The 24,467-nt window shown below is 36.0% G+C and overlaps 6 protein-coding genes across 7 annotated transcripts; 2 read left to right on the top strand and 4 right to left on the bottom strand.

The window, feature by feature from the left end:
* Positions 1-1,605: 1,605 nt before the first annotated feature.
* LOC17880645 lies at positions 1,606-2,570 on the bottom strand. Its single transcript, XM_006284380.2, has 2 exons — positions 2,353-2,570; positions 1,606-2,280 (listed from the first exon to the last, which is right to left on the bottom strand). Exons 1-2 carry the CDS (start codon positions 2,518-2,520, stop codon positions 1,729-1,731), a joined length of 720 nt encoding a protein of 239 aa, XP_006284442.1. The 5' UTR covers positions 2,521-2,570; the 3' UTR covers positions 1,606-1,728.
* Positions 2,571-9,020: 6,450 nt separating this feature from the next.
* LOC17880426 (auxin-responsive protein SAUR63) lies at positions 9,021-9,974 on the top strand. The gene has a single exon (XM_006285550.2). The coding sequence runs from the start codon at positions 9,197-9,199 to the stop codon at positions 9,770-9,772; it is 576 nt and encodes a 191-aa protein (XP_006285612.1). The 5' UTR covers positions 9,021-9,196; the 3' UTR covers positions 9,773-9,974.
* Positions 9,975-11,355: 1,381 nt separating this feature from the next.
* LOC17878719 (AIG2-like protein C) lies at positions 11,356-12,717 on the bottom strand. The gene is made up of 5 exons (XM_023778954.1): positions 12,553-12,717; positions 12,383-12,455; positions 12,064-12,156; positions 11,896-11,979; positions 11,356-11,808 (listed from the first exon to the last, which is right to left on the bottom strand). Exons 1-5 carry the CDS (start codon positions 12,675-12,677, stop codon positions 11,656-11,658), a joined length of 528 nt encoding a protein of 175 aa, XP_023634722.1. The 5' UTR covers positions 12,678-12,717; the 3' UTR covers positions 11,356-11,655.
* A 170-nt stretch (positions 12,718-12,887) lies between these two features.
* On the bottom strand, positions 12,888-15,218 carry LOC17879034 (proteasome subunit beta type-6). Its single transcript, XM_006284395.2, has 8 exons — positions 14,963-15,218; positions 14,712-14,788; positions 14,437-14,492; positions 14,259-14,331; positions 13,642-13,753; positions 13,430-13,503; positions 13,271-13,345; positions 12,888-13,174 (listed from the first exon to the last, which is right to left on the bottom strand). The coding sequence occupies exons 1-8, from the start codon at positions 15,063-15,065 to the stop codon at positions 13,043-13,045; spliced, it is 702 nt and encodes a 233-aa protein (XP_006284457.1). The 5' UTR covers positions 15,066-15,218; the 3' UTR covers positions 12,888-13,042.
* Positions 15,219-15,535: 317 nt separating this feature from the next.
* On the bottom strand, positions 15,536-18,083 carry LOC17878856 (gamma-glutamylcyclotransferase 2-2). Its single transcript, XM_006284418.2, has 9 exons — positions 17,827-18,083; positions 17,115-17,238; positions 16,925-17,001; positions 16,751-16,807; positions 16,614-16,670; positions 16,486-16,526; positions 16,300-16,371; positions 16,122-16,201; positions 15,536-15,921 (listed from the first exon to the last, which is right to left on the bottom strand). The coding sequence occupies exons 2-9, from the start codon at positions 17,221-17,223 to the stop codon at positions 15,731-15,733; spliced, it is 684 nt and encodes a 227-aa protein (XP_006284480.1). The 5' UTR covers positions 17,224-17,238; positions 17,827-18,083; the 3' UTR covers positions 15,536-15,730.
* Positions 18,084-22,706: 4,623 nt separating this feature from the next.
* Positions 22,707-24,450, top strand: LOC17880700 (trihelix transcription factor ASR3). Of its 2 annotated transcripts, none has more exons than XM_006284044.2 (3): positions 22,707-22,755; positions 23,267-23,720; positions 23,892-24,450. In XM_006284044.2, the coding sequence occupies exons 2-3, from the start codon at positions 23,267-23,269 to the stop codon at positions 24,317-24,319; spliced, it is 882 nt and encodes a 293-aa protein (XP_006284106.2). In that variant the 5' UTR covers positions 22,707-22,755; the 3' UTR covers positions 24,320-24,450. The 2 variants fall into 2 exon arrangements, with proteins under 2 accessions (XP_006284106.2, XP_006284107.1); XM_006284045.2 differs by lacking the exon at positions 22,707-22,755 and adding an exon at positions 22,829-22,937.
* Positions 24,451-24,467: the final 17 nt, after the last annotated feature.

Genomic DNA, 24,467 nt, shown 5'->3' on the forward strand with positions numbered 1-24,467 from the left:
CTCTCCAAGCAACACACATCATGCACGTTAACAATTATTTATAAATATCTTTAATTATGCTCTTGATCCCAACACAATCAAAGTTTATATATATCTTTATATTTTGTTTTTTAAATGTAAAAGGTTCGATTCGTGATAGCTAAATCTGTACGATTGATTAAACATCTCGACAATAAGTACCGCTAGCTGGATTCCTTAGATAGATGTGTTTGGGTGTTGGGTCTATGGTTTGTTCCCTTTTGACATTAAACCAAATTAACAAAACTATTGAGTGAGTAACTAGCAACTATATATATATATATATATTAAACAAATTCAGTATACATGGGCAATTCCAATGCCAACTCAGCTCAGCTAATCAGAAGCAATATGATCTAAGAGCACCTCCAATGATGCTTACCATTGGAGGGTGCTAATCAATTTTTTAAAATAAATTTTCAAAAATAGTGCTTATGTGTTGCTTATAATCACAATTTAAGCTATGGTACTTACAATATTTTCTTTTTTATGATTATAATCATTACATATAATGATAAGCAATGTGTTAAAGATACATTAAGCATCTCCATTGGAGGTGCTCTAACGTAATCTTATATTTTCAGTCATAGAAAAATGTACCTCTCTGTATACTCTAATGTTGCGGTCGACTCATCAATCATCAGCCTCTCCATAGTTCTTGCTGCTTCTCTAAGTTTCCCTGAAAATGACATTCTGTGAAGAAGATTAATAATTATAGTATGTGATTTCTTATAACTTTATAATTAATTAGTACTAAAAACAAATTATCAGGTCACAAGGTATCGATGATAACCATTTGAGCTAGGTTTTACAATCTTGTTGTTCACTTTGTGTTTTTGCTTTAGTTATTCAATTTCCTTGATTTGTATGATCGTAACATAGTTTCTCTGTTTTAAATCCTCTTGACTTTTCTGTTCTGCAATGCATAGTTGACAAAAATGACATATGCTTATCTAGCTGGTCTCCTCAGAATTAATCATACTCTCCCTTCTGTGTTTATCCTACAATGTTCGTCTCTCCATCTGGGCGAATACTATATCGATGGCTAGCTCGTCTTCTTAAATTCTCGTTAATTAAAAATTAGTGTCCATAGCGATTAGGTAATATTTAAATTTTTATATATTGTCTTTGGGAGGATTTATTTAGGCTCTCGTGACGACGGATTCCTAATCACACACATAACAATTATAACAACTAACCAATTTATAAGAGAGATACTAATGCACGGAATATATATGTGAACATCACAGTTTTTTTGGCCCATTTCTTTGTCGACGTCCACATGCATTGCAACATTACAAACAGAAAATAACGTACACACCAAGAGAGCTGTGCGATATATACGTTATAAAGTCACCCACATGGAATTGCCAATAATAACGCTCAGTATACCAAAACGTGATTTATTTACTACACCACACACTCCAATATGTAAATATCTCAGTGTTGTCATTGTACGTAAACTTAATTATGCCCAGCAAATTAAACCCTACTCAATATACTGTATATGATATATAATTTTATACTAAAGCGCATATATAAGTTTTTAAATCCACGTACAGATAAAAATAAAGCGCAAAATTAATCTTCGAAATTTGCAACTTCCTTGTAAATTCAGTAGTCATGGCCTTAACAACAGAATAGGACGATAATATCGCTTTTAACTACAAATCACTTGTTCTAGTACGACGTACTGACCAAAACTCCATTCTACACAGATCCGAAACACGACTTTTTATCGATTTTACTTCTTTCTTTACCGAAGAAGAAGAAATCGAGGTTATAAAGAAGAGGAACCATCACGACCGAGCACAGAAACACAAGCACCGGTCCAAAAATCCAAAGCATCAAAGGCAGCGCTGCGTAGAACAACCGGTTCCCTACGGTATTCAAAACGAACCCTCTCTCTAGCAACTCAGCCACGTACTCCTCTGCTGTCATCATCATCTCATCCTCCAAATCCTCCGGAGGAAAAGGAGTGTTGATGAGGATGTTGACTTGGTTGATGAAACGAATCGAGAGGGAGTGAGAGAAGAAGGAGAAGAGGAAGATGGTGAGGATCGTGACGTACTTGAGAGCCACCATGAACTCTCCGCGAGCCCCAAATATGACGTCGTTTAGGGGCTTCTTCACTGCGTATGTGCTGCTTATAACTGCAGCTAGACCCGCGCAGAGAAGGATCGATGTTGTTGCCATTAAAGTCGACCCCATTATGCAGTTTCTAAGCGTTTGAACGGCCAAGATGTTCTTTTTCTCGTTGTCCTAATCAACCAAATATATTAAAACAAATAAAAATAAAAATTTTATATATATATAAAAGAAGTTGAAGGTTACCTTAATGATGGAAGCGACCCAGAAACGGCGAGCTCTAGCGTTAGTGCCGATGATGGTGGTGAGAGGCTGTGTGCGTAGCTTGTGCCACAAGTAAACATGGTACGCTGCGTATACCATTAGCCCTAGCGGCACCAAGATCACATCTAAATAACATTCTCTCCATTCCATTTTTACTTCAAAATTATCGAAGTTCTTTCCTTCTTTTTATGTTTTTCTCTTTGTTGTATGTGTGACTTATTGGAATGTTTGGAAAACAAAAAGTCCCTATTTATAAGAAAATTGACATTGGTAATTAATAAACCCAAAAAAAAAAAATGAATAAAAGAAAGAAAAACAAAACAAGAGAAAAGACATAAAGGTACGTGGGGGTGGATGGAGAGGGTGATGCCGTGGCATAAAATTTGTCCTTTTGTTCGCCATTGTTGTTAGTTTTCAAACCACCAAAGTGATCTCTATAGCTGAGCCCATGATACTATTTATAATTCTTGCACGCTTTTGATTTCTATCTTCTATATTAGTTCTTTCTTCTTCTACTCATATCTTTGGAAAAAGGCCTATACATTAATCACGTACGCGTATATATATATTTTGTATTATTATATATGATCTTGATTCTTGAAATGATATAGATATGATGTATATGTGTGTGTATAGATTAATACATGCACGTTATACAAATTGTCATGTACGATAAAGCTTCGAAAGTTTGAAACTGATAGTCGGATACTCTTTCCCAATACCTGGTGAGTCTGGCAAATATATGCTGCAGTATCAGAAAGTTTCAACTTTTTCGAATAACGTTTCACATATTCTTTAATTTAAACAGACAAAACGTATATAATTTTAAGGATTAACAAAAAACTAAACAAGATCATATCATATAGAGATTTAAGAGAACGTATCAACGTACTATGATATATTTTCGTACGTGTGCGATATATATGATACTGCAGCGATAAAAATTAATTACTCCACAACAAGGTAAGAGACTATACGTTAGTTTTACAAACTTTTTTATACATAGAAGAGCTATAGTTTTGATAAATAATACAATACATACAACACTATCTATGTATATCTTACAATTTATAATATATAATATACGGATGGATAGCACTAGAAATTAAAACTGAAAATAACTAGCAATGTATAATTTCCCAAAGAGTAAAAAAATGAGTGAAATCTGACGAGGACCATATACATATGGTATATATCGATTTATCGTCAGTGATAATAATTAGTCCTTATCATATGAGATAAGACAAAGACATTGAGGCCGACCTTTAACCATCTCCGATAAGTTTCATGCTTCCCTCGTCACTTAGCTTATTTGGTATTGTGTACGTGTTTCACTCATTTTATCTTCCCACAAGTTGGAATCCTACCTAGCTATATATTATTTCCACAATTCACATCAGCTTCTCCCTCTATACACTTATTCTCTTTCTTCTGTTATATAGACTTATTCTCTTTCTTCTGTTATATAGTAAATATTTGTTTGCTGTATAAGATCGACTGTTGTTTTCTTGAATCTCCTCGTTACTATATTTGAGGAATAAAAAATGAGAATAAAGTAAATATATATGTACATACAATATCGTTAGAAGAGTATTATAAGCTTTGGTCGTGACGACGTTCTTGGACGGGAAGTGCGGCTTGATTCATATTGTGAGTGTCCTTTGTCGTATAATTCAAACTTTATATATAGTGCTCCTTTATATCCTCATTAGTTATAGAACTAAAGGAACTTTAAAAGCTAGATCAATCATCGAACAATATATTGATTGCTATAAAATTGGACTATATATTACGACTTATTGAGTATTCTAAATGTTGTGAGTAACCAAGTTGGCTGTCGTTGTTATATAGTTATTAATTGGACGTATTTGGATCAATGTCTGTGACTGACCAAGTTTAAATAGGGTGTTGTTACTTAACAAGTTAATGGCTAATTTTCTAGGGTGGTTTGACGTTTGGATAGGTTATAATTAGTGTGTCGCTCTTTCACAAATAATACTATCTCGGCCTATCAAATTGTGATACGTGAAGTCTAGTTACACATCACATACTAAACAGAAGTTTAATTTAGAACAAAAGTTTATATAGCACATGTCTATACATAATCTAGAGTAGCATAAGAATATCTCTCAGTTTAGTGCACATCAGAGATTTGAAGATGTGCAGAATAAATCATGAATGAATAAATCTGAAGAATTGTGTACTAGAAGATGTGTGGTTGGCTCAACCCTACTTTTTTTTTATGATACTTTTCCCTCACTAGACAAATTCTCATCCCATAAGCAATGTGCTCGATCCAAAACATCTTTTTATATATATCGACAAAGTAATGATGTTTACATCTCTCGGTAGATTTCTATTCTGAGAGGACTTTAGACTTTCGTTTTATTTTGATGATCAGTGTTCTTATCTTAAAGATCACCAATTACAATAGAAAGAAACAGAAAAAAATAATTGAGTCAAAATTTGTTTTTCTTTCCTGGTCTTGTAATATATCTTGTAGCTTTGGAAGATGGACTTAATTGATGATGTGAAAAATGTCTTTGAATATATGTCAGTGTTATTTAGGTCACTGGCCACAGATCAGACATCATGTTATTAGGCGTTGATGTTCAAATCCTGTTTCCCACATAAAGGAATTATATGCTCTCATTTGTGGAATCCAATTTTATAAAGTAATGCTTTTGAATAATAGTGAAACTTTCTTGGACAACTCAATTTATTTTAAAGTGGAACTGATCAAAAAGCAAGATTTTTTCTAATCATACTGTAAGCATACAAAATAACTGAAACTCTCTGATTTTTTTTTCTTCTTATTATTTCCTTTTGAAAATTATATGCTCAGCAAATATAAAACAACACTTCAAAGCGAGTTATCGGTGCTATCTGCCTACTCATAAAATAGTTTGGTATGAATAATAGAATAAATCGTTCTACTTCAAATTTCTTCATGTTTTGAATCACAACTCACAAGGCACACCAAAATCTCAATAGTATAGAGTCGTAGTTACAGAAGAAACTACTATAAGATGATCATGAGCGAAGACAAAAAAACGTCACCGTAAAAAAATGATGAGAAAGAGGGAACTTGGAGATAAAACCTCACTGAGGCAGTTTTCATATATTGCTCGGTCCGAATTATTACTGTTATCATAGTGACGTATTCTATCATTTCTTTTGGAGACTTGACGACGACACACGTCTACATGTAGTTGCAGACTTACCATTTGAGCTAATTAACCCACTTACTCAAAAACATGTGTTGAGTCTTGACCATATCTCTTTTATGTTTATAGCCCAATATATATTACAAAATGATTTGGGCTCGATAGTTGTGAATATTAGGCGTACGTGGGTTTTCAAGATTAATTAAGAAAAAAAGGACTTTCGCTTGTTTCAACCTTCAAGGCCTAGCTAGTTTCTTTACTGGTGTACACTACTATACGTATTAAAAATATGTGATAACCTAAAAAATTGTTTAGCAACAAAAGTGAGTAGATAATCATCACTTTAATTTTCAGAACTGGTTTTATAGGGATATGTTTGGAAAAAAAAAAACAAGGGCAATGCGCATTTATGTATGGTATTGAATGTTACTGTTGAATATTACTTTAAAAAAGAAAAGAAAATGTATTGATATAACGGTGTATGACGATGAGATGTTATTATATATAAATCCATAATTTCCTCTTTTTGCTTCCTTGGCTTTTATATACACTATCATACATTTTAGTTTATCCATTTTGTAAAACAGCAAATCAAATCTTGATAAAAGACACTGGGAAATCAGATCAAGCAAAAGGGCAAATGCTTGCATGATCAGGGTTTGATTAATTAATAAAACGGGAATTGGAATGTGTATCATTATACTAATCAAGAGATTTAATACTACATACTAATATTTTGCAAATAATGATCTTAGACCAAATAACAATCATGAAATGTATTATTGAGTTATATATTGGCACGTAGAAAGATCAGGGAATAATAGCCAGCTATATATAGTTTTTTCCTAATTTTAATTATGGTACCATTTTCTCAATTATGTGTTAGGGCTCAACTCAATCATTTGTACGTGTTTGTTCCTTCATGGTGGTTAGTACCACACTTTACAACAGAAAACTCAAAAAATATTTCTTTAAATTAGACTTATTTTAACAAATTTTTTTTTTCTATAATATCATGGAAAATGTACGGAATTACTACAAACCTACTTATTATAACCCTCCAAAGAATAGAGCTCATGTGATTGCTTCTACAGAATCATCACGAAGTAAGTAATTAATCATTTGAATTAGGAGCAACAAAACTCTGATTAAGTTATTAAAAACTAACCTACTAATTAATGCGTAAAAAAGAAAGAAAGGAAGAACGTGTATAGTGATATAGGCCATGTTGTACGGGCCACTACGTATGAATTGAAGAATCATGAAGATGATAAAATTGTTTAATAGTACATATGGTGGATTGGTGGCCTAAGTGGTCTCGTGTAGGATAGCAGTTACGGCCGTGATAAAATAAAATTTGGTAAACTAAAAATAAATCGGTGGACGATGATGCTTTCACCTAGCTAGCTAGCTGTTGACCCACCGTTGATTTTAACTTATACATAATTCATCTTAAAAGTTTGAATCTCATCATAAATAAAACATATGATATGTGTCGTGTTGTCTTGTTATAATCCAAGTTAAAATCCGAATATGTTCGTTTGCAAGTTGTAGAAAACTAAAAAAACAATACATAGCACATATAACAATTATATACTCTTTAACTCTTATAATATTCATGTTACACCTACATAAATAGGTTTACATCACTAAAATCTACGTTCGTAGTGTTATGTTATGTGCTACGACTTCACTTGTGTATTGTTTTCTAATAATAATGATCATAATAATTAAATAAAACAACACAAGACTGGATGGATGACAATAACCAAACTACTGAGTCTGCCAATAATGTTATTTGTGGTGTATGAAGTATGATAATGTTTATATTAGTAGACGAATCACATAATTTGTATTTTGAGTTATATATAATCTAGCCTAGTTTGAACTCGTTACGTAAATAGAAAATATAATATTCTAATAAAAAAAAAGTATTATGATTTACGTTGATAAAATATTAACAATGCTTTATGCGTAATTTTTGCTGATATATATAGTATTCATTGCTTCCCCGCTAGTTCATCACCAGCACATGCAACGATCGCCAGTCTGAAAACTTCAATGCTACTATAATATTCAAATAAGTTTCTTTTTAGTTTATTAAATCGGCGTCAACTTTTCTTTATTATCATGCAATTTTTATGCAATAATAAGCCGACTTTATCATAAGAAGTTTAACCAATTCGAATATAATTCAACACATATGATTTAGTCGTTGTAACCAATCATTTTTTTCCATGTATATAATTTTCGGAAAAAGTTCTTTGGTATCTTGTTGATTTACTTATTTACAAACACATTTACGATATACAAAAAAAAAAAAGAAGATGATTTGGATCTGGAGAAATAAAACACCACCCACCCTATTTGGAAATTAAAATCTACAAGAAAGTAAAAAAGGAAAAAAGGTCTAGAGGGTTCACATGGGGGGGGGGGGGGGGTGGTTCGAATAAAACCCGAAACCGCACGAACATTGACGTGGAAATTGAAGTCCTTTATTACCGACACGGTCCTCCATGTTCGAATGAGAGATGCGTGCTTCGGTAAAAGTAAATTTACTACTATTCTATTAAACTCTCTCTTTTTGTTTTGTCGTTACTCCTAAAATTAGGAAAAAAGTATTATCTAAAATCTATTTTTTTATACTAGATTTCTGAAAAAGGGAAAAAAAGGTGATGAGGAGGAGGAGGAGGAGATCCAATCCTTAGATTCATGTGAACTGAACTGTGAAGCCGTTTGCTTTGGGAACTGAAGCCTTCCTCTCACCATGTTTCATGTTTCATGTTTCATGTTTCTTTTCTCTCTCACACTACCTCAACATTTACCTTCACTTTTTTTTTTTTTTTTCCTTACATTCGAAGTTATTTATTTTTAGCTTCTATTCATACATATTAGAGCCTTAAATACACACACAGTACGTATGACGGAGTCGCGATTAGTAATAAAATTTTCGTTTTTAAAATAAGTAATTCTAAAGTGGTAGAGCCCAAGTCTAGCAGGTTTATTTCCTTTCAAGGATGTAAATAGAAACTTTTACTTGTCTTCTCCGTGGAACAAAATGAATGAACCGAAAGACTCAGTATCTAGTCTCTAGAGTGAACATGTTACGATACTACGTAAATATCATTAAACATCGTTAGTAGTAATTTATACGTATCTCTTGCATTCACTCTTTTTTTTTTGGTTCCTATCATTATTATGCAGATAAAATGGCTGAAAGAGTAAGCTACATCTAAGTCTTTTTTTTTTTTTCTCTTTTACAAAATAGTTGTGGTGTTGTCAGTTAAAAAAATGGTGTACTAGTTGCTAATTTGAAACGCAATCCCAAAAGCATAAACAAACATGGCTTTAATTAAGTTATTAAGAGAAGAAGGTCAAACAAGATGTAATACCTCAACGAGAGGTTTTTCAAGTTGGTTATTAAGAAACCAAAAGCATATGATTAGTCGATTATTTTTTTAAAAAGATTTATTTTCAAAATTAATCTATTAAATATTTTAAATCAAGATTCCCAAATGTCATCAGCACCTCTATATATCTCCCTAATCTCCAAAAACCCACCATGTCGATCTCCATTATTACACACAACACACACACAGAGATAGTAAAATAAACACCAAGCACATAGCCATTTCTCTCCTTCTTCAGTTTCCGCCGCCATGGAAGCCAAGAAGTCAAACAAAATCAGAGAGATCGTTAAGCTTCAACAGATCCTCAAGAAATGGAGAAAAGTCGCCCACGCATCAAAACAAGCCAACAACAACAAGATCGACAGCGTCGATGACAACAACAACAACATCAGCATCAACACCAATGGAAGTGGAAGTGGAAGTGGAAGTGGAAGCGGAAGCAAGAGCATCAAGTTTCTGAAGAGGACATTATCCTTCACAGACACAACAGCTGTTCCTAAAGGCTACTTAGCTGTCTCTGTGGGGAAAGAGGAGAAGAGATACAAGATACCAACAGACTACCTTAGCCACCAAGCTTTCCACGTGCTGTTGCGTGAAGCAGAAGAAGAGTTTGGGTTTCAACAAGCTGGTATCTTGAGGATCCCTTGTGAAGTTGCTGTGTTCGAGAGCATTTTGAAGATAATGGAGGACAACAAGAATGATGCCTACCTGACCACCCAGGAGTGCAGGTTCAATGCCACGACTGAGGAAGTGATGAGTTATCGTCATCCTTCGGATTGCCCTAGGACTCCATCTCATCAACCTCACAGCCCAATGTGCAGATAGTTTTTTTTTTGTTTTGTTTTCATTTGCCTTGTTACTTTAATCCATTCTTCTTCCTCTTCCCCATGTTCCCCCTTTTTCCCTTGGGGATTTGGACTTTGTGTACTATGTTAACTTCAATGAGAAAAAGAGTGAGAGATAGAGAGATTTTTGAATAATGGAATGTACAAACGGATCATTGAAACAGACCAAACAATGAAACTCTCTCTCTCTCTCTGCCCTAAAGTGAATCAAGGAAGTAAAGAGTCAAACTCCTTGTTAATCAGTAGATCCATTCAATAATGTTCTTCGGTTCAAAGTTGAAGCATGTAAATGTGAGACCACAATACAATCTTCCGCTGTCTAGATCACTGCTATTTTCAAATATTATAGAAGTCAATCCTACATCCAAGAGGATAACTCCGTACGAATTAACATGGAGGACAATGTGTCACACGAGTAGTTTAAGAATGGATAATCACAAACATTTATACAAGAATAACTACAGAGTTTAGTTTCCTTTTTCAACATCTGCATTTGTCCTCTAACTCTAAATAGAAACCAAACCCAAATCACCCCAAAATGCCAAGTCAATTTAAAGGATGAACCAAGTACTGGTGGTAAGCATACTCTAGTGGCTAGATCGTAAATTCGGGCATCCCATTGTGCTATTGTGCTTAGCTTACACTCGGCCATTGTGCTAGTCATATGGCAGTTTTAGGTTAGGCTTAGGCCGGATACCTTGTTACAGGAAAAACAAAAGGTTCATGCGTCTATATCTATGCATCCTACGTTCTTTCCGGGAACTACCCATGTGTATTGATGTTGCAGCTATTGCCAAGTAATTAGAGACTTAAAAATAAACTAATAGAGTAACTAACATGAATTAAAATAGTGTATAAAAGATGAGTACCTACGGCAATGTACTTTTTAATCTTCAAGTGGAGACTGTGGTTGTTTAACATTTAACTATTTAGATTCACAACGTACAGTAGTATCCTATGCCTTTACAACCGAAACTAAATGCTATAATAAGTATCTTAATTAGTGAATATAATAACAAAACCACAAGCACATTTTCTCTAAACTAAGTACCCGCTCATTATTGATCACTCACATGCAATTTACGATTAGTCCCTAACAGAGTACGGCAAAATAAAAAAGGAATGATCTTGGTATCCTCCCAAAATCAATCAAGATTCAAGAGAGAGAGAGAGAGAGAGAGAGAGAGAGAGAGAGAGAGAGAGAGAAGATGATGTTCATGGAATGATATGTTTATGTCCTCTCTCACCTGGTTTAAGGGATAGTCAAAGTCAGAGCTTAACAAGCAGTGAGATCTGATAAAACGGAAAGGCCACATGACATCTGCACCCTGAGACTTAACTCCCATGTAAAGCAATCACCCAATAATACATGTGTAATCATCTCCCTTAACCTGATCTCAAGGATACTGTAGTAGTGATTATATGAGCAACTTGAAGGAAGTGCAGGTTATATATATAAAAGAAAAGACAGCAAGATCCAGCAAGAAATTTAACATGAACGAACCATAGGCCTCGGAAACTTAAAAATAATTAAATGTCACTGTACCTCCATGACTCATATAGTTTACTGGATTAAGAAGATTGGTATTCAAAGTTATGAGCTAAAAGACAATCAGAGAAACAATGGAAATGCTTATTTTCCAAGGCATTAGTCATTTGTAAGCCCTTTGAAGCAAACAAAATTAAAGAAAAACAGTCAACGTTTTAATGAAATTACATGATCATGCCAAAGCCCATTCATGTCTCGGTAGTAGTTGCACAGGAGTCATGAACATTCTGTTTCTATAGTTCCCCAAGAAGCATTGTTCAGCAAAGGCATATCACTTTAATATAACTGCAAGTACCAAAAGTCATCAGAGAGTATCAGCAAGAATCCAGAGGTTTCCCATTCTCAGAATCCTGCTTAAAGAATGTTCTGAATGTGTCCATCCTCGTCTTTGCTTCTGGTAATTTCCTATCCTCCAGAAATTTCTTGGTCGCAGTTACGAAACCTTCCTTGTCATGTCGTTTCCATTCCTAACAAGTAGTTTGACATATTGTAAAGGTTGAAACCTTCCACATTCTAAAAGCACTAAAGGAAGCATATAGTTAAAGATTTAAAACCTCGAAATCCCATTCTCCATAAAGATCCGGGTCATGTTTGTTCTTCCACACATATGTTTGGACTTGCAGCTTCTCTGAAGTATCCTGCAGATGACAAAGCATCAAGAGGTTGATATGTCAGAATCCAATATGTAAAAGGTAGTTGTTCTTATCAAAAACTTTAATTACCGTCAGCGCCACTTGCACAGCATTTCTGTCATATTCAACATCCTCAAACTCATCTAACATTTTCAGTTCATCATCTGTGATTCCCTTTAGCACCTTACAAGAACAACAGACACTACTTCAAATTCAAATTTCTGATAAACCTCAAAATCAAGAGTACACACATACACAAAACAAGGAGGGTAACACAATTATCTTTTAGAGTAATATAACATCAAAATTCCCCACAAAGAACAATGGCCGTAAAGTTTTCCTATGGATTTAAAGTCTTGTCCTAGTTTACCCATCTGTGAAAAATGGAGATTAGGGATCATAAGTGAACCTTCCCGGTGACTTCTCCGGTACCGTCCGGTAGAATGGTTGGATAAACGCGGCCTTTGAGTCTAAACCTGTGACTGAGAATCCCGGAATCTCCGTCAATCAACATCAATTGGATCCAAAACAAATGAAACTAAGACAGATTAGGTGTGAGAGAGATAAAGAGAAACGCACAAGCCGGAGAGGACGGCGGAGACACTATCAGGGACGCGATTCAGAAGCACCTTAACGACTTCGGATTCCTGGAGGCTGCCATAGACGAACAGATCATGACCAGCTTTCCCCGATAACATACTCATCTTACTCTTGTCTCTCCGCGACTTTCCAGTTCCTGCCACTGATTCTAGCTAGCACACAGAAGTTCAAGTGTCCATTGTCCAGACACGTGTCAAGCATACAAAAGGTTGTATTTTTATTTTATATTCACTGTATTTTCTTGGTCTTGTTATGTTAATTAACTGACTGGAAAATCAATTTCGGAGAAGATGGTAAAGTTTGGAGAACAGAGGAATTAGAAAACCATAGCCATAATAAACACGATATCCATTAAAAAGTCATTACAAAAGAACCTCAAACAGCGTTTAAAGTCTTTAAGACACTGGAAAATGTAATGCAATATCTAAAATGTTTGCCCAAGAGTAAGATAATGATCGTTGTCTGCTCATCACATGGCCATTGGCTCAGGACCGGCAGCGTTCAGGATGTCTAAGAGTGAGTTTTGGGGCTCCAATTCCTCGTGCCAAAGCTGCAACTTATCTCCAGGGTAGAAGTTTCTCGTGACTCCCTCTGAGTTGATCTGTTCAAAAACATCAAAAGCAGTTTGTTACCTAACTTCCAGTAAAGAGGTTATAAGTCTCTGCTTCCAAGAATTTTGGTCAGAGATATATCTTACTATGACAGTTCGTACGACACCTCCACTGGCTCCATCACGGGCGATGGCTAATGATACTGCCTTCACAACAAGTTGCTGCGATTTACAATAGCAAGGACCAGTTACAACATATGGAAATTGTGAGGATTATGGCATAAGCATAGATATAAGGATACTTACCTCGGCTTCTTCTTTGGTCATGTTTTCTTTCCAGGCCTGATCGAAGAACCCGTAAAGATAGCTTGAACCAGAACCTAACCAAACACACACACATCTCTATTAACTGTTAACAGAAGCTAAGTATCATGTAAGTAAATAGCAAAGGTAACTTAATTGAATACAGCTATGTTTAAACCGAATGATCATTAGACACAAAACAATATGGTTTTTACCTCCTATGGCAAAAGGTTGCTCGACTACAGTTCCACCGAGTGGAATTCCATAGATTTTCCCACCCTCATACTTGTCCCATCCTCCAACGATGAGACCAGTTTGGAGCATGTTCTGCCCAACAAAGACATACAATGCTTCAGTCAACAATCCAACTCATCAAAACAAGGAATGACGGTACAATAACACACAGGATAGGTTCATGGTACAGATAACTGAGATTGTAGCATATCTACACAATAGAATGCATACGTCTTGAGAACTGCATACAGTAGCAATAAAATAGATACGTTCTACATTTCCATTTAAAATGCTCCTTCTTCAGAGAAGAGAACAATCATTACAACAACACTACGAACAACAAGAGATTCACAAATACTAGCATGCTAGGTTTGAGAGTGTAACATCAATCTTTATGGCCCCAAAATTTTCAGCTGAAGTTACAATAAAGCAATATAAAACATAAGCAAGTTGTCATGTATCCTGAGGTCAAACTTCCAAACAAAAGTTATCAGTGACCTTTAGAGCATGTTTCTCCAACATTCACACTCCTTACTATAAGTTCAAGTAAGTGGTAAGAAAACCACACGAAACTACAAGCTCTAAAGCAAACTTGTACCTTGTTATTATAAGCGAGCATCCTGATAAGGTTGGCAGAAACCTTTACAGTCGCAGGCTGCCCCAGCTGAATTCTGTAAAACAAAAGCAAACGCATTATTTCATCTTCAGATATAGAAGATAACACAAGTATATAGTCATGTATTTTGGTCGAATCAATGCGAGGATGAAACACTCACGTATGCTGGTGAAGGAAGTAGCGAACATAGTCAGAGACAACTTGAGAATCAGCAGCCTGCAAAGGGAATAAGAAGAGAGCTTGTTGTAATCAGTAAAGTGCATCTACGATAACCCATTAGCAAGTTAATCATGAACAATAAACATAAGTAAGAAACCCAGCAAGCAAAAGAGTTACAAGAAGAACTAGCGAGCAAAATAGTCACCACAGAAATGGTCAAACAAAAACAAAAAAATGAAATCCCAAAGATAGATCCAACAAACGAGAGATTATTACCGATCCAGAGCGGCAGACGTAGACATTATCTGTGAGTTGTGTGATCTTATCAGAAGCCCTGTTCGCTACGTACATCCCTGCGCGAGTAATTCACAACAGATCCCAATTTCATCAGCTTTGTCGAAATTTCCAAAATAGAACAATCGATTACACTTACTCTCCGTTCCGATTGAAACGAAAACGAAGCTCAAAGACAAACCCAACGAAAAATAAATAAAACCCTAGAAGAGTATAGAAGGGTAAAATCTCACCGGTGCTGGTACGTGAGTCGGCTCCGAGGACGACACCTCCATTGTAAGTGACGCCGATGATGGTCGTCCCCATAGAGTGCGGCGCATCGAGATTGAGATCCATCGCTGGAGAAATCGAAACTTCTGACAACCGTAAAGAATCGCTGAGCTTGATAGTTTTGCGAGTTAGATTACGGTGATGACTGATGAGAAGAAGCTTTAAGAAAGAAGAAGAACTGGCTTATACCCCAAGCCGGCCTCTCTATTACTTTTTTTTCTTTTTCCCTTTTTTCTGAATGCAATGTGTTAAGCAAAAGAAAAACCAAAAAGGTCGTGATTTACGTAAAAGCCCAAGATATTTGTTCCCCCTAAAAACCGTATGAGCCCACTATCTAATTATCGTCATGGACCATTCAAATCAAAGCCCAATACGTAATTGGCCACAGTTCTATAAAACTACATTTTGGTAAAGTGTTTTAAAAGTTTCAAGTTTTTAAACTATATAGGGAGTTAGGAGAGTGATGTAGGGAGTCAATTTTTTCACCTAATAGAAGTTTTGTTTTTCGTTGCAATTTGACTTTATATTGTTCGAACTAAGCTAGTAAATGTCATTTATTTCCTTCAATAAGTGCATAACTAGGCACTCGTTAGGACACACAAGACAACAAAGTTCCACACAAACAAAAGATTACAACACCTCCTCTACTCGGAAAACAAACTTCAAAAACAAAACGACCTGATTTGTCACTCGTCTCTATGGCCAATTAATTAAGAAGTAATCTGCAAGAGCTATGTTGTAGTGGCAACAGCTTCTGGATGAAGAGGAAGTATCTGATGAGCCGTAGGGACATTGCTCTTCGACTTGTTAGCTACACGGCTCACTCTTGATTCCTTCACCGGAGACACCTTCTTTGTTGAAGACTCTGCAAGAACCTTCCTCACCTCGTTTGCCAGCTCTATAACATAATCCTCCTCATGCCCTGTTTAAGAAAACAACAAAATGGCTCAGCATATCAAAAACAGTGTCTCTCTTTAAACCCTTCAAGGTCGGACAGAGCCTTTGCCTCGTAAAAGACTACAAAGCTTGAGCAGACGTTGTTTTCCAAAAGTGATTATCAATGTTCAAACCCCGAATGAGTAACTTTTAATCATGTTGTAGAGAAAGCGAGCTTGGACTAACCAATGTCGTGCATTGCCTTCTCTAGCAGGAAGAGATAATCTCTGTTGTTACCACATGGTCCATTGGCTGTCGCTATTTGTCTTTGGATACACAAAAAAACGTGCTAGTGTGAGGACAAGAATCTGGCATATAAATTGTAGAGCATAATAGGTTGGTCTGGAGACAAATAAGTTTTTACCTTGCCATGTCTTCTAATGGCGCAGGTCCAAGGTAATACTTGTTGGAGACCTTGTCTGGAGTAGAAGTGAATCTGAAGATCGAAAAAAAAATGCATCCATGATGAATCAGAAGACTTGTAGAAGAGATATAAAAGATTCTGCGATATTTGCCTTATGGATGGTAGAACAGCCACTAAATAACTTACACTATCACACCTGTTACAGTTGGCTTCAGGGGATCATCTTCCTATATAAGTTAAGGAAATTTTCAGGTCAGTTTTTGGAGCATAAGAGAATAGGGTTATTCAATAGAATCAGGCAGGTCATAACTCACCTTGTAAAAGTCTACACATGTCTTGAGATCATACTCACACTCTCTACGTTCCAAGTACTGAGCATAAATAGAATGATCAACACAAAGGCATGAACATGATACATCATGCGACCTAGTTTTAAGATGCCAAAACATACCTCCATAGCCAGACGTTCTTTTTCTGGGCCTCCGCGGACACAGAATGCAGCACCCCACTGTCAAGAAAATATTAGATGATTAGAAAGAAAAGAAGAATGTATTAGTAATTAAGCAGGCCTCAAGAACAGATTATAAAATCCTTAAATCATATACACCTAAGAATTGCTACTTACGCATATGGCTTCTTCAGCTTTCTCGAGGGTGCACGTTCTTGCAGGGTGTTCTGGTGTACCTCTATGATCAATGCAAGCTACACAGGAGAATTAGTCAATCAATCAGTCAATCTTCAATAGTGGGAAGATGAGATAGATTAATCAAATAAGCAAGGGAACATAATTGTTAATCATGACAAAAGAATAGTACCAAGATCAAAGACACGTTTATATCCCTTGATGAAACCTAACACTTTCTCATCGTAGTGAAATCCTGGGTTCCACACAAGAGAGCCATATCCAAATACCCACATCACCATTTTCTGCAGTTAATGCTGCACAAGGACAAAATATAAGATTAAGACACAAAACATGATTATGTGGAGTGTAAAAGTGCCAGAGAAAAAGGACCAACAGTAAAGACAAGACAAGTGCTAAAAACACATGTGGAGTGAACAATCACAATGGACCAGTGTTCCAAGTGTTAGCCCCTCTTTAAACGTCAACAGATAAGCTCAGTTCTTGGTTCTCTTCAAGACAGCTCAGAAAAGATAAAAGACCCTATTTTTCATTTCTTTCAATATGAAAATCGAGGTAAATTTTCTAGGTCAACTTGAGAGTTTTCCATAGTAGTGGTGCAGGTGAAATCTTAAAAGACATGAATCATTGAACTTTTGGAACAAAGACAAAACCCAATTAACATGTGTTCCCAAAATCTAGAAAGAAGGGGAAAAAGGGATTGACTTTTTTTTTTGGCCTATCTAGATTTGGTGCAATAATCATATAATCAAAAGAGAACAGAACAGTAAGAACATTTCCTTGGATTTAAATAAACACAAACACCACAAAGAGAAACCGCTGAGAAGATGCAACAGAAGCTACCTAAACCAAATGGGGAAGAAGAATAAAAATCAAAACTTTACCCTGGAGCACGAACTTCGTGAAGAGAAAAATCAATCCCACAGTGAGACAAGATCTCCTCTCTTAATTAGGTAATCCGAGAAACGCGTGGGAGGAGGAGAGATTACAGAGAAAAGGTTGAAGGGACGACGTCGTATTCGGTTTCGTACGGAGCTGGTAATGGTAATGAGACCACTCTCTCAGCTCCTCTCTCCTTCCTTCCTTCTCTCCCTCTCTCTCTCTGAACCTCTTTCTCGAGATGTTGTTATTTTAATGAGGAGGAGGCGATGTGTGGGGAGAAGAGCATTTATAGAAAGAGAGAGATGGAGACCGAACCGAGAGTTCATGCCACGCATGTTTTTTTTTAGTTCTTCAGAATTTTTGTCTGTTGTGTTTTCCATTCGTCACGTGACTTGGCCGGTGAAGACGCTTGTTTCTGGCCTTTCCCAACAAAAAAGAAAAATATCTTTGTTCTCAAAATATGGAATCTAATCTGTACATTGAATGATTTTTTTTTATATAATGGAGACTCATATTATCCAAAGTCAAAAGTTATTTTCCTATACAACTGATACAATTAACAGTTTGAAGACAAATACACTGTAGTTTTTTCTTTTCCTAAGCCGATTTTAGCAGTTTGTAGAAGCTTTATCGTTGAGGGAAACAAAGACATACACGCAATTAAATAAATAAAAAACACAATGAGTTAACATGTATTTGTTACACAAAGGCATATACATACATGCATTGACATTACCAACCTCACTGATACATAAAACAAATAATATGTTGAGGCTTATAGCTTAACCTAAGACAGACTCGTTTATTAAATATGTAGTAATCTTCATGACTGATTGCTTGGTCGCAAACTACACCATAAGACGTATAACCATAACATATTCCGAAAAGGCAAAAATAAAAAATCTGCTTCACAAGAAATTGTCAAATTGAGACTTAAGAGTTTAGAGTGCTTCATATGATGAAAAGTATAGGCTATGCATACAATACATAACAACTTCACTTCTTTAAACATGTATCCATCCAATGAATCTAAACGTTTGGTAGGTAACTGGAGTAAGCAATTTTGGGGTCGGCACTTACACGCGTAAGCTATTGAAACACCCCACCACATAACACACATCATATTCCTTTCTTTATCTTCTCTGTTTCTGAGAAGAGAAATGACTAAGTATTGTCGAACCTGATCATATTCCACACCCATCATATTCCAAACCCAAGAAATGACTAACACACACATCATATTCCACACCCAAGAATCTCCTGAAAACCTGATCAACCATGTCGAACTGTCTTGCTATCCTCAAACGGCTACGTCTTGGCAACGGGAACTTCTCATCCCCGTCGTTGTAATGCCGAAGAATGTTCTCCTGGTACTCTATCCCATCTCTTATACACGAAGCTTTATATCTGTATTTGCTTCATTCTTTGCTCAATTTGTTTGATCTTTTTCACTGCAATTGCTGAAGGATTTGGCGGGATGGAAACAAGTGAATTGATCTTAGGTTCTTCACTGCAGTCTCAGTGGTATCCGTCTGTGGCGGAATATAAACAATTACAATTGATTTCGGTTTGGTTTACATGGTTTTGAAATTGCATTTGATTTCGGTTTGGTTTAAACTGGAATTAATAAGGTTTTGAGTAAAAGTCACACGCGACGGTTTTTTAGAAAGAAGCGAGTTTGTTTCACCATAAGCGATTTTGGGGGTTATAGCACACAGGAATCATAGACACTCGCGCAACGCGCGTTTGGTGAGAGTGGGTGAGAAATAGAGCGCTCTGATTGGCTAAAAAAATGAAATAGTAGTGGTATAGCTCCTTGCTTCCTCCTCTATTATTATTACTTCTCTCATTTGAGTGACGACTTCTCTGCTGAAAAAAACTTTTGTGACAATGTGAAGATATGGAAACTTCTGTAGAATTCTCAAAATAAGATCTTGAGATGATTAGCAAAATGTTTTATTATGCCTCTTCTTCTTATAGACAAAAAAAAATTAATATATATATTCCAGCTGAGAATGAAATTAAGATTTTGTAAAGCTATTCAAAAAACTTATATTAGGTAGACCATAACAGTGTTTCTGAAGTGCATATGATGGTACTAACCTCTGAACTCCTGAGGATTCTTACATAATGCTCTTGTAGATTGAAGAAAGAACAAAGGATAGTGAAAACACAAGAGTTGGATTTGTTTATGGAGATTCTTTGTAAGCCATTGCCTGCTGCTTTCAGAGTTAATTCCAAGTATGTATGCTTAGTTTATTTGCATTCTTAAATCAGCATACAGTTTAGAAGGACACTGTTCTGTTATTAATACAAGGATTAGGCTCCAGTACACCTAGTAGAAGAACCAGACTCACGCCAATATTAGGTTCAAGATTACTGACTTGTGGGCATATGATCCTCTTTTAGTAGATGGTGATCTTCTACCATATTGGCGTGAGTCTAAAACCAACTGATGATGAAATGACCAATATAAGGAGACTTGGCAGACCACTCCCTTGTCATTTTGCTTTAGGTCAACTTCTTTTCTCCTGCATTTATCTGAATTCTTTGTTATGGAAGATTTTTGACTTATTCTGGCTTACCTTCTTTGAGACTTCCAAGTAACAATAGAAATTTGCAGTGTGAGGTTGCCAAGATAGAAGTGAAGAGAGAAATGCAGATCACTAATAGCGAGCTGGTGGCTAAATAGACTTAAAGGTTGCTGGTTTACTTCTAATGATCTAGAACGTTATGTCAATCTCTATAAGAAATAGAAACTTCTTCATAACTAGATATAATAGTATGTATTGATTACTAACAAAAACTCAATACTATTTATTGGGACTTTAAGGCCCTTCATATGATGAAAAGTATAGAATATGCATACCATACATAACAACTTCACTTCTTTAAAACATGTATCCGACAAATCTAAACGTTAATTGGAGTCAGCAATATTTAGGGTTGGTACTTACACGGTAGGCTAGTGAAAAACTCCACCACACAACATCTTGATCTGAGAAAATGGTGGGAACAATTCCACCTCGGAAAGACTGGTTATATTGAGAAAGATATATGTTGGTCAGACTAAGGTTTACTCTATCTATCGAGGTTTGCACCTCTGACATTATCCATCTATATGTCTACTAATTTATAGGTTATATAGGTAAGTTTTAGACTTTTAGTACATGTGGTAGGGAAGCAGTAAGACTCATTCGAAACTGATAGAGTTTAGTTGGATTATATAATATATATAGCCATATAGGTTTTCAGCTAAGAGAAAGAGTTTGAAACTTGACTTAGGAAACGGTTGTAATGTTTCTGTGAGAATGTAGTAGATTTAGGAGTCTTTAACCAGTTGGCTTGTTTTGTGAGCCTCTTGGATTTGGGAGAGTTAGGATATCTTGTCAACAAACAAAAATCCAAGATACACATTTGGCTCTTTCTTTGAGTTTGATCTTAAGTTCTTCACTGCAAGTCTGCCATTACCAATATGTCATTCTCAGTGGTATTATTTGTGGCCCAATATAGAACAATTACAATTGATTTCGGTTCGGTTACATGGTTTTGAAACTACAGTTGATTTCGGTTCGGTTTAAATTGGAATTAATAAGGTTTTGAGGAAAAGTCACACGCGACGGGTTTTTAGAAAAAAGCGAGTCTGATGCAACACAAGCGATTTTGTGGGTGCATACAGAAAACGCAGACACTCGCGCAACGCGCGTTTGGTGAGAGTGGGCATGAAATAGAGCGCTCTGATTGGCTAAAAAAAATGAAATAGTAGTGGTATAGCTCCTTCCTTCCTCCTCTATTATTATTGTTACTTTTCTTCTTCTCTCGTTTGAGTGAAGATTTCTCTGCTAAAACAAATTTCTGTGACAATGTGAAGGTATGCAAACTTCTGTAGAATTCTCAAACTAAGGTCGTGAAATGATTAGCAAAATCTTTTATTATGCTTCTTCTTCTTATAGACAATTTTTTCATATTTATATATCCCAGCTTAGATGAGAATGATATTAAGATTTTGTAGGATAGTTACATTAGGTAGGCCATAACAGTGTTTGAAGTGTATATGATGATAGTTACCTCTGAACTCGCGAGGATTCTTACATAATGCTCTTACACATTGAAGAAGGAACACCATAATGGGAAAGAGGGAGGCTGCAAAGGACAATTCCAAAAAGTATCAAGCTGTTTACTTCTAGAACGTTTATGTCAATCTCAATAAAAATGGAAACGTCTCAGAACTAGATATAACAGTATGTGTTGATTATTATCAAAAACTCAATACTACTGATTGGGACTTTAAGGCCCGGTCATATGATGAAAAGTAAAGAATATGCATACAATACATAAGTTCATAACAACTTCACTTCTTTAAGAAACATCACTCAGCTGGAACTTTATTGCTGGTTAATCCGTTGCTTGATTTGGAAAAGAGTTTCTAGATCATTTCGAGCATCCTTGACCTCTTGAAGTTGATGGAGACTTATTATCCACACCGCACTTTGTCTGCTCTTGATTGTTATGAATTTCCTCTGTTTCACCATTTTTGTTGTTTTCCTCTTTGGCTGACTCTGTTTTTGAAGTAATATCCTTTGTTTCTTTCTTATCAGAATATAAATTGTCATTTGCATCACCGGATTCACTTTTACTTTCAACAGTTTTTTTTGTTCTGTCACTCTTCTCCTGTGTGTTTGAAGAATCAGTAGATTCCACCTGTTCAATTTTCTGAACATTCATCTGTGGATTTCCCCACTCGACTCCCCCAATGCAACTGAACTGAGACTGAAGTTTGGGCTGAAGTCAAATAAAAGCGTTTGGGCCTTTTTCGGCCTGTTTACAAGATATATAACATGATAGCATTTGCCTCGGCCTCACTTATTAATTCAGATATCGCTCACTCGTCGTCTTCTACTGGCGTCGACGTGTCAGTTTCCGGCGATCTGGTAATTGCTCAAATCATCTCTCTCTAATGAAAATTTTCTGATGCTCAAATCAAGTTCTATTCTTTCGTCTGTTTGGAACATCCCCGTATGCATCTGGATTCTTGTTCGAATTTCATTTTAGATTTGTGTGGTACCGTGTTTTTTTTTTTTCAATGGTGAAAAATTCTAGCTGCATTTTCAGGGTATGTGTTTAGTTCCTGAATTTGAATATAGTTACCCATTTTTTTTCTTTTTAAGTTTTCCATTTTTGGGTTCATACACATACGATACTTTGGAATTGAAACAGCACAAAATCATAATTGTAAAAGAACATGAACAATCTCTTTGTTTATTTTTTAGTTCCGATCTAGTATGCAAGCTACGAACATGCATATGCAACTCACTGCTATATAAATATTTTTGGTTTGTACAATTTGACAAGAGTGTTTTATGTTTCAAATCACAATTTTGTTTGTAGTTAATGTGTAAGTTGATGATTATATTTACAAGGTTAATCAACCACCCTTTTCAGATGGATGAAGGAAGTTCGGGTTCACGGAGATTGCGGTCTCAAGTTGCTCCGGACTGGACAGTCAAAGACTGTCTGATACTGGTTAATGAGATTGCTGCTGTTGAAGCGGATTGTTCCAATGCTTTATCCAGCTTCCAGAAATGGACAATGATCTCAGAGAACTGTAACATTTTGGATGTACGTAGAACTCTTAACCAATGCAGGAGGAAATGGGATTCATTGTTGTCTGATTACAATCAGATCAAGAAGTGGGAATCTCGGTACGCTGGTAGTGCTCGTTCGTATTGGTCCCTGAGTACTGAGAAGCGGAAGTTGCTGAATCTTCCGGGGAATGTCGATAACGAGCTTTTTGAATCAATCAATGCGGTTGTGATGATCCAAGATGACAAAGCTGGGACTGAATCTGATAGTGACCCGGAAGCGCAAGACCTTGTTGATGTCACTGCTGAATTGGGTACATTACACTATACTTCTCTGGTCTTTGTACAAATCTTAAGATAGCACATAGACAGACTTCTTCTGTGTTCTAATAATATACAGAATGATGAAGTTACCTGGATCAGTATCACGGACACTCTTGCTAACTCCTATAATCACTTTGGCTCACTTTGGCTGTGAAACGCAGATTTTGTAGGGTCAAAAAGATCAAGACATCGAACAACAGTTACAAAGGAGATCCCGCAACAGAAGACAAAGAGAAAAGAGCCACAGACATACAGAGTTCAGGAAAACACTCAACAGAAACCTACAAAAGCAACCCATCAGAACATAAACATGGAGGAGAAGAAGAAGGCAGTGGAAGAAATATCCACAGATGAAGAAGAGGAGGAAACGATGAACATAGAAGAGGATGTAGAAGTGATGGAAGCGAAGCTTAGTTATAAAATTGACTTGATACACGCGATAGCTGGGAGGAATCTAGCAAAGGACAATGATACAGGGGATGATATTAGTATCAACGACAAGTTGAAGTACGGGAGACAGCAAGGAGATGAGCTTATCAGTTGTCTGAGTGAAATTGTTAATACCCTTAGTAGGCTCCGTGAAGTTTAATGTGAGTGATTATCTAGGTCATGAATAACTTTCAGCTGTAAATGTTTAGGCATTTGCCTCTTTGGAGCTGATCTAATCGTAATGCAATATTGTAGACTAGTGAATGGAAAATATGATGATGTTATAATTTGGCAGGAATTGAAGTAAA

The sequence above is a fragment of the Capsella rubella genome, unplaced genomic scaffold (genome assembly GCF_000375325.1).
Source record: "Capsella rubella cultivar Monte Gargano unplaced genomic scaffold, Caprub1_0 scaffold_7, whole genome shotgun sequence".
NCBI classification, from domain to species: domain Eukaryota; kingdom Viridiplantae; phylum Streptophyta; class Magnoliopsida; order Brassicales; family Brassicaceae; genus Capsella; species Capsella rubella.

Bases quoted from the DNA above. Each gene is read 5' to 3' on its own strand.
- LOC17880645 (XM_006284380.2), bottom strand. From the start codon at position 2,520: ATGGAATGGAGAGAATGTTATTTAGATGTGATCTTGGTGCCGCTAGGG. The intron at 2,281-2,352 runs GTAACCTTCAAC...TTGGTTGATTAG, and splicing joins GGGTCGCTTCCATCATTAAG to GACAACGAGAAAAAGAACAT.
- LOC17880426 (XM_006285550.2), top strand. From the start codon at position 9,197: ATGGAAGCCAAGAAGTCAAACAAAATCAGAGAGATCGTTAAGCTTCAA.
- LOC17878719 (XM_023778954.1), bottom strand. From the start codon at position 12,677: ATGAGTATGTTATCGGGGAAAGCTGGTCATGATCTGTTCGTCTATGGC. The intron at 12,456-12,552 runs GTGCGTTTCTCT...CGGGATTCTCAG, and splicing joins TCCGCCGTCCTCTCCGGCTT to TCACAGGTTTAGACTCAAAG. The intron at 12,157-12,382 runs GTTCACTTATGA...TGTTCTTGTAAG, and splicing joins CCGGAGAAGTCACCGGGAAG to GTGCTAAAGGGAATCACAGA.
- LOC17879034 (XM_006284395.2), bottom strand. From the start codon at position 15,065: ATGGATCTCAATCTCGATGCGCCGCACTCTATGGGGACGACCATCATC. The intron at 14,332-14,436 runs GTGAGTGTTTCA...TTTGTTTTACAG, and splicing joins TACTTCCTTCACCAGCATAC to AATTCAGCTGGGGCAGCCTG. The intron at 13,346-13,429 runs GTAAGTATCCTT...TGTAAATCGCAG, and splicing joins TGACCAAAGAAGAAGCCGAG to CAACTTGTTGTGAAGGCAGT.
- LOC17878856 (XM_006284418.2), bottom strand. From the start codon at position 17,223: ATGGTGATGTGGGTATTTGGATATGGCTCTCTTGTGTGGAACCCAGGA. The intron at 17,002-17,114 runs GTACTATTCTTT...TCTCCTGTGTAG, and splicing joins TAAACGTGTCTTTGATCTTG to CTTGCATTGATCATAGAGGT. The intron at 16,202-16,299 runs GTAAAAACTTAT...GTGTATCCAAAG, and splicing joins CCATTAGAAGACATGGCAAG to ACAAATAGCGACAGCCAATG.
- LOC17880700 (XM_006284045.2), top strand. From the start codon at position 22,908: ATGGTGAAAAATTCTAGCTGCATTTTCAGG. The intron at 22,938-23,266 runs GTATGTGTTTAG...CACCCTTTTCAG, and splicing joins ATTCTAGCTGCATTTTCAGG to ATGGATGAAGGAAGTTCGGG. The intron at 23,721-23,891 runs GTACATTACACT...TGTGAAACGCAG, and splicing joins TGATGTCACTGCTGAATTGG to ATTTTGTAGGGTCAAAAAGA.